We start from the raw sequence: 14,932 nt of genomic DNA on the forward strand, positions 1-14,932 counted from the left end.
TATATTTCCCTTATAACAACAGAAGATAAAGAAGATACGGGAAAAAAGAAAGGTACTCAAATAACAAACAACAGGATCAAAATGCCTACTTTTTCAAAGTGTAATAACAGTATAAAATTTTCCTTAAGGGAAGAAATTTTAAAGCATCCATTGAGCCTATAAGAAAGATATCTAGGTCAGGTTTGTCATTTATCTAACACTTTCAGACAATGAAACAACCACTGGGCAATTATGCCCACAGCTGAGTAAGAATGGGGGTGAGTTAGATTTCTTAGTAGGGGATAAGATATCAAGGTGGTTGTGATGATGCCATTTTCTGTGATACAGTAAAGAAGTCCTTGTGGAGACATGACTGGACAGCACTGAGGAAAGTGGAAGAAAACTAGGCAAACATGCAACTGCATACTACCTCCCGAATGCCCAACCACACGATCAAGTGCACACTGAAACATTAAGACCCAATTGCTCTGTTAACATCGCAGCTAAAATTGCACATACAGCCAAGATAGTAGCTATACCCACACATACACATCCCTTTTGCCAGAACGGTCACAAAAGAAACTGTCTCCTTTTAGGCAACTCTCACCCCAGGGTTTTTGGGTTTTGCCAAGATGAAACCAATCATCTGGATAGTGAATAGATGAAATGCTGCAGGAAACAATAATTTGAATTTTTAAAATATGAGGTTAAGCTAAATGATTTGTAATAACTCATTTTAATATGAACTTTTTAATCTCAATTTCAAACTAAGCCCACATCACTTATTGCATCAATATCTAAAAATGTCATAGACCCTCAACTCTTCTGCAGATGAGATGAGTTTTTAAAGGACAGAGAGAGAAAAACAGTCCAGCCGGACAGGTAATAGGAATTCTCTCTCTCAAATGCAAAACAATACCATCATCAACAGAGCCTCATGGCATGGAAATCTATCTCATTCCTGAAAAGTTTTCCTCCTCATCTCAATCAAACCAATATATGGCACAGGTTCTGAAAAAATCCCAGCATTCAGATTCCATCAGATGCAAAGATTACATTTTACTAACCCTAGGCATAGAAATTGTCTCAATATTCAAATGTACAAGCAAACTAGAAATAGTAGCTAAAGCAAAAAACCAGCTTTTAAAAAATATTCATCCCACCATCTTACAAACCTCAAAGACATGTATTTAAACCCATTTGATGCTTTATCTGGATCATTGCAAAGTGCAAGCAAACAATAACAGTTCTCTAAATCTTCTATTATTCTCAGCATTATAGAATGCTGTGTTATGTTGCAGTATGTGTTACTTTCTGTCTAAAAGCATATACTCTCCTACCCTGCAGCACTGAAGAAGCTATATACGAAAGGGAGTCTAAATCTCTATACAAGCAATAAATAGCAACAACTTATGCAGTGAAAATCTCTGAGTAATGAGAAAATGTTATATTATAAGCTATAAATAAGAGAATGTGATTATATCTTAAAAGTAGTATGTTAAGAGAAAGTATATAGTTAAGATGAAAATCATCTGATTTTAGGTAACTAAAAATATGGTATATTTATTACTTCCAACTTTTTATTAAATTTTCAAACACAAAGAAGTTAAAACAGTAGTACAATGAGGATCTATATATCCTCCAATCTAGTTTTGACAGCTGATTACATCTTCAGAATTCGTTTTATCTAACTATGCATGTGCATAAATAAATGCATGTATTTGCAAATATAAAGAGATAGTAACATTTGAAAAATGTTTGCAAATATAATGACACTAAACCCCTAAATATTTCGGCCTACACCTTCTAATAAAGACATTCTCATACATAACAAGATGGCATGAAGATTTAATTGCCTAAAGAATAAATTTTCCCACTTTTATAGAATACTCAAGATTTTTAATAAAAGCTTTAACTCCAAACAACCTTCTCAGCTTTATCTCCCACAAGTCTCCTTCACATACTCTAGTCTGCAATCAGAGAAAACCACCCAGTTCTGTCATACATGATCCACACATTCCCATCTGGCCATACTGTTCTCTCTGCTACTACGTCCAGTTCTCTCTCGTTTCTATATGTACCAACATTCCCCTTTCTTCAAGACCCATGACAAATGAAACCTCATGCACACCCCTCCTACTCCTGGAGAAGGAAGCAACCCCTCCTTGCTTCGCCATTTTCTACTTATAGAGTCCTTTGTAAACATTCCTTGGTGCTTTCTAGAATAAAGGCAATTCCTTATTCATCTTTACATTACTCATAGCAGTTCCTAGAATTTATAGAAGACATTTCATAATTAATTGTTAGATATGTGTTTTTAAAAATCCCAATTTTATGTGTTAAGGAAAAAAATTATGAAAAGGGTAAGTGTGTTTTATCCTATTCAAATTATTTTCATGTTGAAAATCCACCTATTCTAGAAATCCAAACCACTTGCTTCGTTTACAGAAGTACACTCAGTCTGCATAAAGCAAGCTCTGAAAACTGTGAAATGTTCTTACCTTCTCATTATTGTAGTAAGAAATGCTAAGGCCATCAAATTTCACCCATCTCTTCTGAAACATGCGTTTTCTGTAAACACATGAAATTGTTATTTTACATTAAAGTACCATGAACTTGGATTTTAAATGCATTTGTAACGTAACCACATGTTGAGTACATTCCCAGCTGCTACTAAACAGAGTAGACAACAACAGGCTATGACAATGTACATAGAGAAAAAAAAATATGTATAATGATACTTTCCAGTCAGTTGACCTAGGCATTTTTTTAAAATGATGCTGTTAAGAGTGCTGTCAAACACATTTGTAAGATTCAGTGTAAAACAAACTGTGGCCACAAACAGTCACTGAACCCACTTCCCTTAATGGAGATAATCCTTTAATGAAAGTAATATAAGCATTCATCCCTCATTAAGCTTACTCATCTATTTTATTTTACCTTAATTTTTGCTTTGGGACATGAATAATATTTTGCTAAAATAGCAAAGCTTCGTCAATTAGATTTAAACAGATAAATTATTTAGTTTTGATTAAATAAGCTGAAAAAGCCCTCCAAATACAGAGAATCTTGATCATTCAAAATTCAATGAAACGTTAATATTTTTTGAAAAAGGATCATACGAGAGGCAAATCAGTTTAAAATGGTTACTGACATAAAAAACAAAAGAAAAAAAGAATCCCATGTTTCCTATTCAGGCTTAAAAGAAAAGAAAGCTATTTTTCTGACTATATAAGGAAGGAGTGAAGAACCACTTTTACTTGGGCTTGTTTTCTGTTTTATTTTATTCCCCTTCCCTGAAGTCAGACAATCCTGCCTGTTCTGAATATCCTGTTCTCTGTCTACCTGGCTCTCAGTTTGAACTGATACCATCTAGATTCTTTTAGACTTCAACACATTTAAGATATGGAAACTAACTTCCTGTTTTTAAAAAAAAGTCACTAATAGGTAACCAGCAACCATGTCTACCCTCTGCTTTTGCAAATTTCTAACACATTTAAGATAAGAAACAGGAATAATTTACTGTGGCTTAAGGAAGATGTAACAATAGGAAAAGAGCTTTAGGGAGGGTGGAAGGCTTGTCTTCTGGGCTGTTTCTCAAGCTACTCATGTACTCGTATTACTCAAGAGAAATACAGAAAGCCTCCCACATTAATCGTTAGCAACTGCATCCTGCTTAAGATAAAATTAGACCAAATCTGGTCATAGGGAGAAAATTTGCAAAGTTCATCAGTGCAGACATTTTCATGTGAAAGCATTAATTATGAAGTAATAAGAACACGTAAGGACTTTAAACGCATGTATCCACAACTGACAACCCAACCCTCTTTTCTCTCTTATTCCCTCATCTTTTTGCTGCTTTTTAACTTCTCTTGGCCTGACTGTAAGGTGCTTTCTTCACACTGAAACATCCAACAGTGTAACAGTCATCTGGTTTTTACTTCTTCCAGCAACCGCAGGGTTCTGCAAATTTCCAGCATTAAAAGTTCAAAGGTAAAGACATATTAAACACACACACAATAATTATATATTGAATAAATTACTTTGCACTCACTTCATGTTTAGCTCTGCCATATTTAAAGGAAGGCAAATACACACCTCCCCACACAATCCCAACAGTAATTCAGTAAAAACAAGATTTTGTATGGGGCCCCCACCCACCTTACACTGTGAATAGTGAAACCAGAGCTCAGTGGCACATATAATCTCCCATTTTAAAATAAAAATAATCAACATCTGTAGGGAGAGAAAGGTCTTAGGGCCTTCCATTACCCCCTCTCATCCGTTTGCTAACTCGTGTTTCAGAGTTGTACCTAAACCACCTACATAGAAAATCTTTCTCTGATGACCTAATCCAAAGCAGATCACACAGTTAGTCTCTCTCAAAGCACCCTCTACGTTTCCTCATAGCACTTAACACAATCTCTAATTTGTTTAGCATCAAATGACAAAAGGTTTAGAAACTATGTTAACATGTCTTACTTAAGACGTTTAAATACAGCCACCTGGACTCAAAGCTTTCTTAGAATTCCATCAGCATCTGGACAGTTTGCAGTCTAGTCTGAAGCATCATCCAGGAGCTTATTATTCACGTCCACAGAAAAATGAAGAGAGGAAGAGGGAGGGCAGATAGCTCAGTATTTGTAAGGCTTATGGGTCAAAGTGGCCACCCTCTGACTCATACATCTCCCCTGAGGCACTGATACTGCAAAGGACAAATTCTGCCCTTGGCTCTCTGAGGAAAGCCAATGAAAACCTCAGCCTATGAGATCTTTGCCTCCAAAGATATTCTCCCAACCTTTTTAATTTCCTCAATTACCAAGTAACTGCTCGATGTGTTCATCCATTTTAAATTCAGTATTTTTAAAGATTATGAAATCCCTCTATTAATCTATGGAGGGACAGTAAATAAGACAAATCTCAGCCCACAATGAAATGGAATGAGAAGACATATGGTGTAGCAGCTGAAAGAACCACCATTGTGTTGCTGGAGAGAGCTATTGTGCAATCCTGCCATCAAAACTTTACTTCTGCTGTTCATTCATCCAGCCAGTCATCAAAATCTCTAGGTACCTACTTTGTGGACACTATACTGTGACCATACTGCCTTCTTCCTCTAGACCCTTTCTCACCGCATGGCCTTTCCATATTCCATTTTCTCTGCTTGGAATGGTCAGTGCCTGCTTCTAACACAGCTCCTTCTCATCCTTGAGATTTCAGCTTAAAAGTCATGCCTTCCAAGTGGCCATCCATGAATACTACATAGATCCTTCAGGTACCCTTGTTCTCTTGCTCCATTTCTCTACTCAGTGACACTTAACAGAATTTGTAATTATGTATTTGGTTGGCTTTGACCATCCCCACACTAGATTTTGAGATCCTTGAGTGCAAAAACCATTTGCTTTATTAATATAAAACCAGTGACTACCACAGTTCCTAACATAAAACATGCATAATAAATATTTAGTAAATGAACACATTTTTCACTGAAAAATGCTTACTCAAATTTGCATTTCATAAATATAGGAAATCAATACTACTAAAACACTTTCTCAATTCCATTTTTTGCTTTTTTCAAATACTAAAAATTATACTTTTTGACAAAAACTTTGTAAATCTACCTTGTTATTAAAGAAAAAAATAAGAGCACAGTTGAAAACCTCACCAATCGTTTCCAAGTAATTTAAAATTACACTTTAGAGTTAAATAAAATTTTTAACCAACATCTCCACATTATCCCCACCACCTGATAAACCACCATTCTACTCTCTGTTCCCATGAGTTAGACTTTTTTAGATCTACATATAAGTGACGTTGGCCAAAGGGTACAAACTTTCAGTTATAAGAAGTTTTGGAGATCTAATGTACAGCATGGTGACTACAGTTGATAATAATGTATTGTGTACTTCAAGTTTGCTGACAGTAGATTTAAAAGTTCGCAGCAGACATATACACAAAATACAGGTAACTCTGTGAAGTGATGGACATGTTAAATAGCTTGTTTGTGGTAATCATTTCACATTGTATATGCATATCAAATCATCGTCCTGTTTACTTTAAATATATATAATATTTATTTCTTAATAATTCCTCAATAAAGCCCCCCAATTTTTTTTAATTCTTTAAAATGTACGCATTTGATACTTTCGTATTTAAAATGCAAAATAACCAAGTTAATATGTTTCTAAAACTAAATTTATTTATACAAATGTTGAATAATTTATTTTTCTCATTAAATGTGTCAACATTCAATTAGCTATCTTCTGCTTGTGAACTTCAATAGTAAATCTACATAATTGGTTAATTAAAGATAAGAACTTAAAATTACATCCTCTCTCATAGTATCATTCCTCTTTCTAGCAAATGGAAACTTGTATTTAATATTGATAAAACTTACAAATTAATCAAAATTTCAACTAAATAATAAAAAAGAGCTTGAAAAAGACTATGCTTGTAAATGCCAATATAAAATTTTAAATTAATAAATATTAGTAAATACTTCATTTTTAAGAATTATTTTTTCTATGTAAGAGTTAAATATTTCTCTCCTGTATTTATAAAAGTCTATTTTATAACAGGCAACTAATTCCACTAGAATTAAGTACAATTAATATACACACTATTAGAGGTTGCTAACCTACTTTAAAAGTTTTCTCTGATGTAAGTTATGCCTTTCCCTTCAATTTCATTTACTAGTTTAATTTATTTCACAAATGTTAAAAAAAAAAAAGACAAGGTATAAAAGACAATGCCACCTTAGCTTGTGTTCCTGTTATTATAAAATATGAATTAGATCTGAAATAATGGTACATTATTCCACAGAGAAGAGACTTTAAAGCTTCAGTCAATAAAGAACTTATTTGGGACTGTATATGGTAATAAAAATAGCAAACACTTATACAGTGCTTTGTTCTAGGCACCATGCCAAGCCACATACAAATATTAACTCATTTAATCCTCCAAACAATCATATGAGACAAGTCCTATCTCCATTTTACAGACGAAGGCACAGACGCACTGACTGGATAAATAATTTGCCCAAGTCACGTAACTAGTAAAGAGCCTATCTGGAAGTCAAACCAAGGCAGTTCCTTCCCAAAGACTGTGTTCTTAACCCCTACACAAAACAGGCTCTAGTACATTTTATAGCAAGCATCGTGGACATCCCTTTAGGTAGTAGTAACAATTGATCTCTACACATTTTATTCGTAAGTTCAATTTTGCAAAGTGCTTCAGAATTCCTTCAGGAAAAAAGCTAAAGTAGACATGAAACACATTAGCCTGGGTTTTACCTTATTTTGTTTTTACGGTTCTGAAGGGAAACACTTCTTTAAGAAGATTTCTTAGAATAATTTATAAGGCTTGTACAGTATTATTGAATGGATTTCGATAAACTCTTCCCCTGAGCTCTGGTAGGGCAGGTGGTGTAAAGTTTCAACTGCTTTCATAAAAACGGCTTTACCACCTGGTATCGGTTTTTGCAGTCTCAAAATGTGTATCTCAAAAATTATTTTTTAACAACAGCATATACATAAACAATTAAATCTCTATATATGAAGTACTCACACAGGCACTCTGGTTTAATTTCATTCCTAAGTGCCAGCAGATTTTTTTTTTAACAAAGATTCCATCTTTAAAATCTAATGAGTATGCTAACCAATAATATTAATTTACGGTCTCAGAGGCTATTAAATTGTCACCTTTAAAAAGCACACAATAAAAATGAACCCCAAAGTCCCTAAGTCAAGTTTATGACTTTTACTAATTACAACATTAAAAGCATCAGAAACATACTTCTCTATTATTCTAAACAATCTTGAAGAAAAAAGTCATCAACATACTATTCCAGATTCATCTGCCTTGTTTACATAATCCTAAAGAACGAAAGCATATTTTATTTTATTCTCTTCTCTAACCTAAGAAGACTCAGTATTTTTGTAGAACTACTACAATCTCCGAAGGACAGATTTTTGTTGACTTACCTAAATTACTTATTTTTTATTCAACTAATTATTTATTTAATCTAATTACTCTTTTAAGTATGAGGCTTTTAAGTGATGCAGTATGAGTAATAATAGATACATAGATGGATGTAAGGAATTACTAAAATATTTCTATAAAATGCCAGCACTTTTCTATTCTAAAGCGCATTTCCTCGCTTTTAAGCAAATCATACTGATAGTTTCCAAGATTATATGAATCAAATGAGTTGAGGTCAAAAAACAAAACTTCTCTTCAATCCCAGCTTCCCTCTCTGCTATACCTAACCCTTTAATGAGGGGGTAAAAGGTTTTTAACATAAAATTCTAAAGGCTAAGAAGGACTTTCGGAAGTCAATGATAAAGCTGAATTTTAATGTGTGACAGCAATTTTTAAAATACCTATGAAGAGCTTAGTGTTTACATAGTGTGGTATGAAAAGTTATCTTAAAAGATTCATATCTCTTAATTTTGTGAAATCATACTCTAAAAAATCCAACATGAACCAGTTTCCAGTTAAGATGATCAATTAAAAGCTTCCATTTATTTCTCCTCCTTCCCAAACCTCACTAAAAGGCATCAAAATATTAAAAAATAAATAAATACCTCCAAACCAACATTGGCCAGAGGAAAAAAAAAAAGGACAGTGACAATGTATAGAAATCCGGAAAGCAGAAGGACGGATAGGAACTGACTTCAAAGACCTAATTACTGAGTTAGCTATAGATCAAAGAGGAAAACGATTTTATCTCACAGAACCTCAGAAAGTATCAGAAACAGAAGTACCAAGTAACTCTGGAAGTGACTATGAAAGTAGGAAGATATATGACAGGGCAGTTTTTCGATGTAAGCTGGTGTCTCCCACGACTCCATCCCAGGATCCGTCCCTCACTTCATGCTGCTGGCACACTGCCCTCCCCCCTTCCACAACAGAAGAGTGGAGTTTTATTCACTGAAGAGGGTAAATCAGGGGGTCTCTGGGCTGGGAGATTCAGGCATGGCTGAAAGTAGGGGACAGCATCAAAAACAGCAGAAACAAATAAAAATCTAAATCACAAATATTGATACTCAAAGTCCACTTTCCCAACTACTAAATTCCTAAAAAGCTGGTTACCCGGTTCATAATCCTCAGGAACGAGATTCATTTCAAAAATACTATCATGAGGCTTCTCCAAGGAAACGTATTAGGAAAAGGCCTAGCATGGTCATCTCACAAGAAACAGGCAGCAACCCCCAACCAAGTCTGCACTGCTTCCAATCAGACTTGTGGCATTTCATTTTAAAGTACAGCCCAAGATGAATGAGACATTGGAGGAAAACACCTCTAAGGTAAAAGATGGCAAAGGACCCTCTCCCTCCCAAAAAAGTTAAAGAAAACAGATTCTTCAGGAAAAGGAAGCTTCAAAAAAAGTATTAATATCCTCAGAGAGGTAAGACAAATATATTAGGGTAAGTCAAAAACTTCATGGAAAGATTCGTATTATCTTTTAATTCTATTTTTCCATAAACTTTCTAAAGTAACCTCATATTATATCCATGAAACAGTAACAGTATGCTATGAAAAGGACGCTAAACAGAAAATACTTTGTAATTAAATATAGGATAACAAAAAACAAAAGTGGGTTAGGAAATGCAATTGAAGAAATGCCCAGGCCAGTGGAAATGAAAACTGGTAAAGCTAGATTTTTATCAGTGTTTCAGAGCAGGAGGTCCAACACCAAACTACCAGAAATGCCAGAAAGAAAAATGAGACAGAAAAATTATGGAAGAAATAAAACAAAACTCCCAGAACTGAAAAATAGGTTATATGAGGGTACTTCAAAAAGTTCACGGGAGGATTTGTATTATCTTTTAATTCCATTTTTCCACAAAACTTTTAAAGTACCCTTGTATATAAAGGATCGAGAATCAGATTTCTCAGTCCTAACTCTAAAATACTAGGGATCTGGAAGTCAAAGGATTGTTCATCTGGAGAGAGTATTATTTCCAGTCAAGATTTGCAAACATGATAAACTGTCAATAAGCATGCTCAGAAAAATAAAACAACACCTACAAATCTGTAAAGTCTCAACAAAATTTATCTCCTATCTGCCTTTTGGCAGGAAGCTTCTAGGAGTTCTGCTTTACCCAAAGTCAGGGGAGAGAGGCATAGAGAATCCTGAGATAATAATGAGGTGGGGGTCCCAAGATGGTAACTGAGCAGCAGCCCTGGAGACAACCAGCCCAAACTAAACATGCTTTCCCAGATTTCGGTAGGCACAATATTTTGGTTATTTAGAGATTTATACTTCTAAGGAAGACTTTTCAGATGAATGAATAAGTACATAAACTACACAAGCAAAAAATACAATTATTAACTTCAAGGAAAACTAAAAGTTGTAAATGAAAGAGAAATTAATCACACTATGCTACACAGCTGAAACATGAATAGCACTTACAGTCATAAAACTAAATTACAGATATAATCTAAGTATTTTATGTAACAATATTAAAAGGATGATAGATAGGAATCATGTCTATGCTAGAAGGGAAGGAGGGAACAGCAATGAAAATGAATGAACATGATTTGCTATGGTGGCACATCAATAGTTAATTCCTAACTCTAAAAAATAACAAAAAAAATCATAATAAAAATATTAAGATATACAAAGTAATACCGAAAGAAACTCCTAAAACAGTGGCTGCCTCTTGTGATGAAGTGGAAGGGGAGGAAAATTTGCTCTTTCGTTTGATAAACCATTTAGAACTTTCGGACACTTAAACTGCATGCTTTTACAACAACCGAAAAACTGAATTTTAAAAGCTCAGTGTAAACACATGATTTCTTTACATTTGTTAAGGTAAGAACTAAGACTCGCTTTCAGTAACATCATCTAAAGTCACCTGCAATAAAATGGTGTTTTAAAAAGAAAGAAAAATAAGACTTATTGATTACCAATTAAGTGTCTGGCCCAAAGTCACCTACTTTTCCAGATGATCCGACTTTTATGTGGAAAATGGAGGTTCTGAGAAATCGAGTCACACAGTAAACGAACAATGTCTTGACAACTCCAATTTCAGTCTGTCTGATCCCAGTGCCCTTATTCATTTCTCTGCAGCTGGACTGACTAAAAGGATTTACTGGGTTATTACTTTAACAGAGACTAAACCTAGGAATTTTTTTCCACAGACCACAAATAAAATATTGAAGCTTTTTATTTCCTTAGCACAATCTTTACAAGTTAAAAATAATCTGAGAAATGGCCAACTAATTTGCCGGTATAAAAGGATACTTTTATCAGGAATTTAAGATTCAGTTTTAAATTCAACAAGGTGATTAATATATAACACCCTGGTCAGATAGAGACTTGTCAACTTTCCACATTTGCCTCACGCTGAAAGGCCAGTGGAGGACAGCATTGCCAGGAGACCTGAGGCACTCAAACACCATGTACCATGGGGGGAATTGGTAGTAAATTGGTCACTGACAAAGACACAACTAGTATAAGCTCTGAACTCCTAACGAGTCATGGGCTACCGGCCTCTGGGTGGTCTCAATCCCAGTTGTTGTCTGGGATGTGACCTTTTCCTGGTATTTGACCACTGACTTTTTCATTTTCCCTAGTTCTCTGTTCAACTGGAAAGTGCATTTCACCAGCAGTTTTTCCCTCCTGGACCTAGAGACCAACCTTGCCTCTTCAATAAAAATAACCCTAACCTCCATTTGGGTCTTAACACCTGCTCTCTGTCTTGTGCTCAGTACCTCCAGATACCACCTAGCTCACTGCTTTTTCACCTTCTCTAGCTAGAAAAGTAACTCATCTAAAAATGCCAGTTAAAGCATTACTCATTTTCCAAAGGCCAATTCAACTGCTATCTCTCCTCCCTAGAAGGTCTTTGAAAAAATGCTTTCTCAGCCCTCTGTAAACTCATGACTCTGTTCTCTGCAGACCTTTCTGCACCAATTTTTATATTGTCTTTGGGTTTCACTGTTATTTGTATACATTTCATTTCTGCCCTAAATAGAAACTACAAAAAGACAAGAACACATCTTGCACCTCTTTGTATTCCTCCATCAATTCCTCAGCATATTGCACGTATACTCAAATTGCTGGGTCATCCTCACGTGTTCAGCTTGTACTGTCCGAGGCTCATATTACCGCATCAATTTTCCCCATGGTTAAAAAAATAAATAAAATAAAATAGAAAAGGGTTTAGTGGAGTAAGAAATAAAGTCCTAAAACATCCCGAACACACAAATATGTTTTAAAAAGTCAAAAGGGTTTTCTTGTTGCAGATATTCTGGGAGATTTTAATTTGTGCATCTCCTAGAAAAGGTGCAGCACATTCAACCATGTTCTCTTTTCTCTACAGCAATTCACAGGATTCCTCCTCTGAATTACATATTTGGAAAATGATGAAATAAATTATATCCAGTCTTTCATAATTGCATCTATAGTGGTCTGCTGAAAGGCTTGAGCTTATTGATTATAGCTGGGAAAAGCAGGGGGAGGGAAATATTTTTTATCTTCAAAACTCAGTGAGACATTTTTAAAAACAAAGTATCACTTATTAAGCTTTTCTTCTTCCTTGACCTGTTTGAAACACTGGTAACAGACCGAATTTCAACAGTTTATCAAGCTTCTTTCATACAGTTTTTTAAACCAATAGTCAAGCTATATTATAATTAAGTTATTCAAATATTTAAATAATTTTTCATACTTTAAGTTCAACTGGAAGTGTTTCAGTATTTCTTTTGTTGCATGATGTCATACATTTATTTTCTTAACTAAACATTAGGCACTTTTCACATACTGTGCATTGGTTCAGAATCAGCATTTCCATTTCAAAAGCAAATAGACACTCAACCATGTGAAATAAGTCCAGATTATAAATTTTATTTTTTTGTTTAATGTCACTCATGACTGAGGACAGTTTAAAACACTATTTCGAGAAGTATAAACTGGAGTGTGGCTGTTTGTTTTGATCATTCATGTACATGTCTTTAAGGGAAAAACATAATTATAAAAATACACTTGACGGTTCACTGCTCTGCTAATGCATACCAGCACTATCAATGACACCTGCAGATTTTCATATACTAAATATAGTGCTGATTTCAGTACTTTGTATTACAAAGTCCCTACAATTTTTTTAAACACTGTTTTAGAAAAATTAAAAGAAAAAAATAATGTCTAATGCTATGTTTTTTACCAATTCATTTGAGAACAAATACTAAGTATCTACCATGTGCTAGGCAATGTTCTACTAAGGATATTGCAGTAAACAAAAGCAATGGAGAAGACTGTCCCCACTGAGCTTATATGAAATTAATAAATTATCTGGCGTATGAGTCCTGCAGAAGAAAATAAAGTAACTTAAAGGAGTGATGGAGCAGCAGGGGAGAGGGACAGTTGTAATGTTAAATAGTCAGGTGGTCAGGGTATAAATGCAAAGGAGACATCAGAACAAGAACTTGAGAGCCAAGATATTTCTGGGGGAAGAGCAACTCAGGCAGAAAGAAGAGAAAATGCAGATGGTCCCAAGGATGACTCCGGCTTTTTATCACTTCTACAGATAGAAAGTGGTTTCACCATTTTTGTGACCTATCAGGTTATAATTTTCTACTTGGGGCACAGGGCAGATGGAGTATAATGGCTATAATCAGAAATTTTAGCCAACTGTCTAATCTGGTTTATGCCTCTATAACCTGCAGGTCAAATCTGGTCACAACCTGCGTTTATGAATAAAGTTTTGTTGAAACACAGCATCATTCCCTGGTTTACATATTATCCATGTCTACTTTCATGCTACAATTGCTGGGTTGAATAGTTGCAACAGAGACCATATGGATATAAAGTTTAAAATATTTTCTATCTGACCCTTTATAGAAAAAGTTTATTGGCACCTGCTCTATGGAATTCAGAATGCCATCTCAATCAGTGCTACCTGCACCAAAGAGACATATGGCCATGAGTTAAAACTCAGAAATTTCTGCATAAGGAATGGATAGGCATCACTTCGTATAATTAATGAGCATCTTAAATATCCTTACAGCAATAGCCTATAAAGTCTAATTAGGAAAAGGAAAATTTCAGATTCTACTTCTAATAAATACATGCTTTTTGGACAGTTACACATATTTCTTTCAAGTTATAGCAATATAATCACAAAATAACTGATACTAAGAAGTACTCTGCTTTAGTTTAATCAAAATCTAATTGAAAACGATGCAAATTACATGAAGTATTAATCATATAATTACTAACCATAAAAGTTTTGGGGGTTTGTTTTTTGGTTTTTTTGCTTTCTTAAGAAATGGAGTTCTTGCTCCCACTAGTTATCTAATGCCTCTTCTAGTAATTTTTTGCTAGTAAAATTATTTTAGATAAAACCAAAACTTTCTAGAAATGATGCATATTTTTCAAGGGAATAGAAGACAAAACCAGCACACTGTAGGACCTTACTACATTATTTAAACTTGAGGAGCTTAATCCAAAAATATTTAATAATTCATGAGGAATATTTCAAATAAATATTTCAAAAAAAAAAATCCAAAACTCACAATGCCAGAAAACAATTATAATTAAACATAATCCCTCCCCAAATATTTCTCAATATTGGAAAATGCTTAAGGGACAGAAGTTTCTTTGTAAACATCTAAAATGATAAATCCGTGTCAAAAGTATAATATTCAAAGGACTCTGACCTTTTGTGCAACATACAAAAATCAAAACAATATATCAGTAACAGTGAAGACCTAAATCTAACAATGATGCACTTTTCCCTAACTACAATAAGCCTTGTATTCTCACACAGAATACTGTTATGATATGAGCAAAGGCCAAGCAGTGTGGGCCGAGTAACACTAACTCAGTCCTTGTTGGTTTTCTGTGCTGCAAACTGGGACACAGGATAGTGCATTTTGGTGTGAAATTAGAAACTAACATTAATCAAGAATCTACATGTGAGGTCAGCACTTTCTGTTGTAATTT

General features: G+C 34.5%; 1 protein-coding gene across 1 annotated transcript in view; it reads right to left on the minus strand.

Annotated features, from left to right (window-relative positions):
- ARAP2 (ArfGAP with RhoGAP domain, ankyrin repeat and PH domain 2) overlaps nucleotides 1–14,932 on the minus strand; it is a 162,188-nt gene that overhangs the window by 125,991 nt on the left and 21,265 nt on the right. The window contains exon 6 of the mRNA XM_063108248.1: nucleotides 2,481–2,550. Within this exon, the coding sequence (XP_062964318.1) occupies nucleotides 2,481–2,550 (70 nt within the window). The remainder of the gene's footprint in view (nucleotides 1–2,480; nucleotides 2,551–14,932) is intronic.

Source organism: Cynocephalus volans, chromosome 9 (assembly GCF_027409185.1).
Source record: "Cynocephalus volans isolate mCynVol1 chromosome 9, mCynVol1.pri, whole genome shotgun sequence".
Classification (NCBI taxonomy): Eukaryota; Metazoa; Chordata; class Mammalia; order Dermoptera; family Cynocephalidae; genus Cynocephalus; species Cynocephalus volans.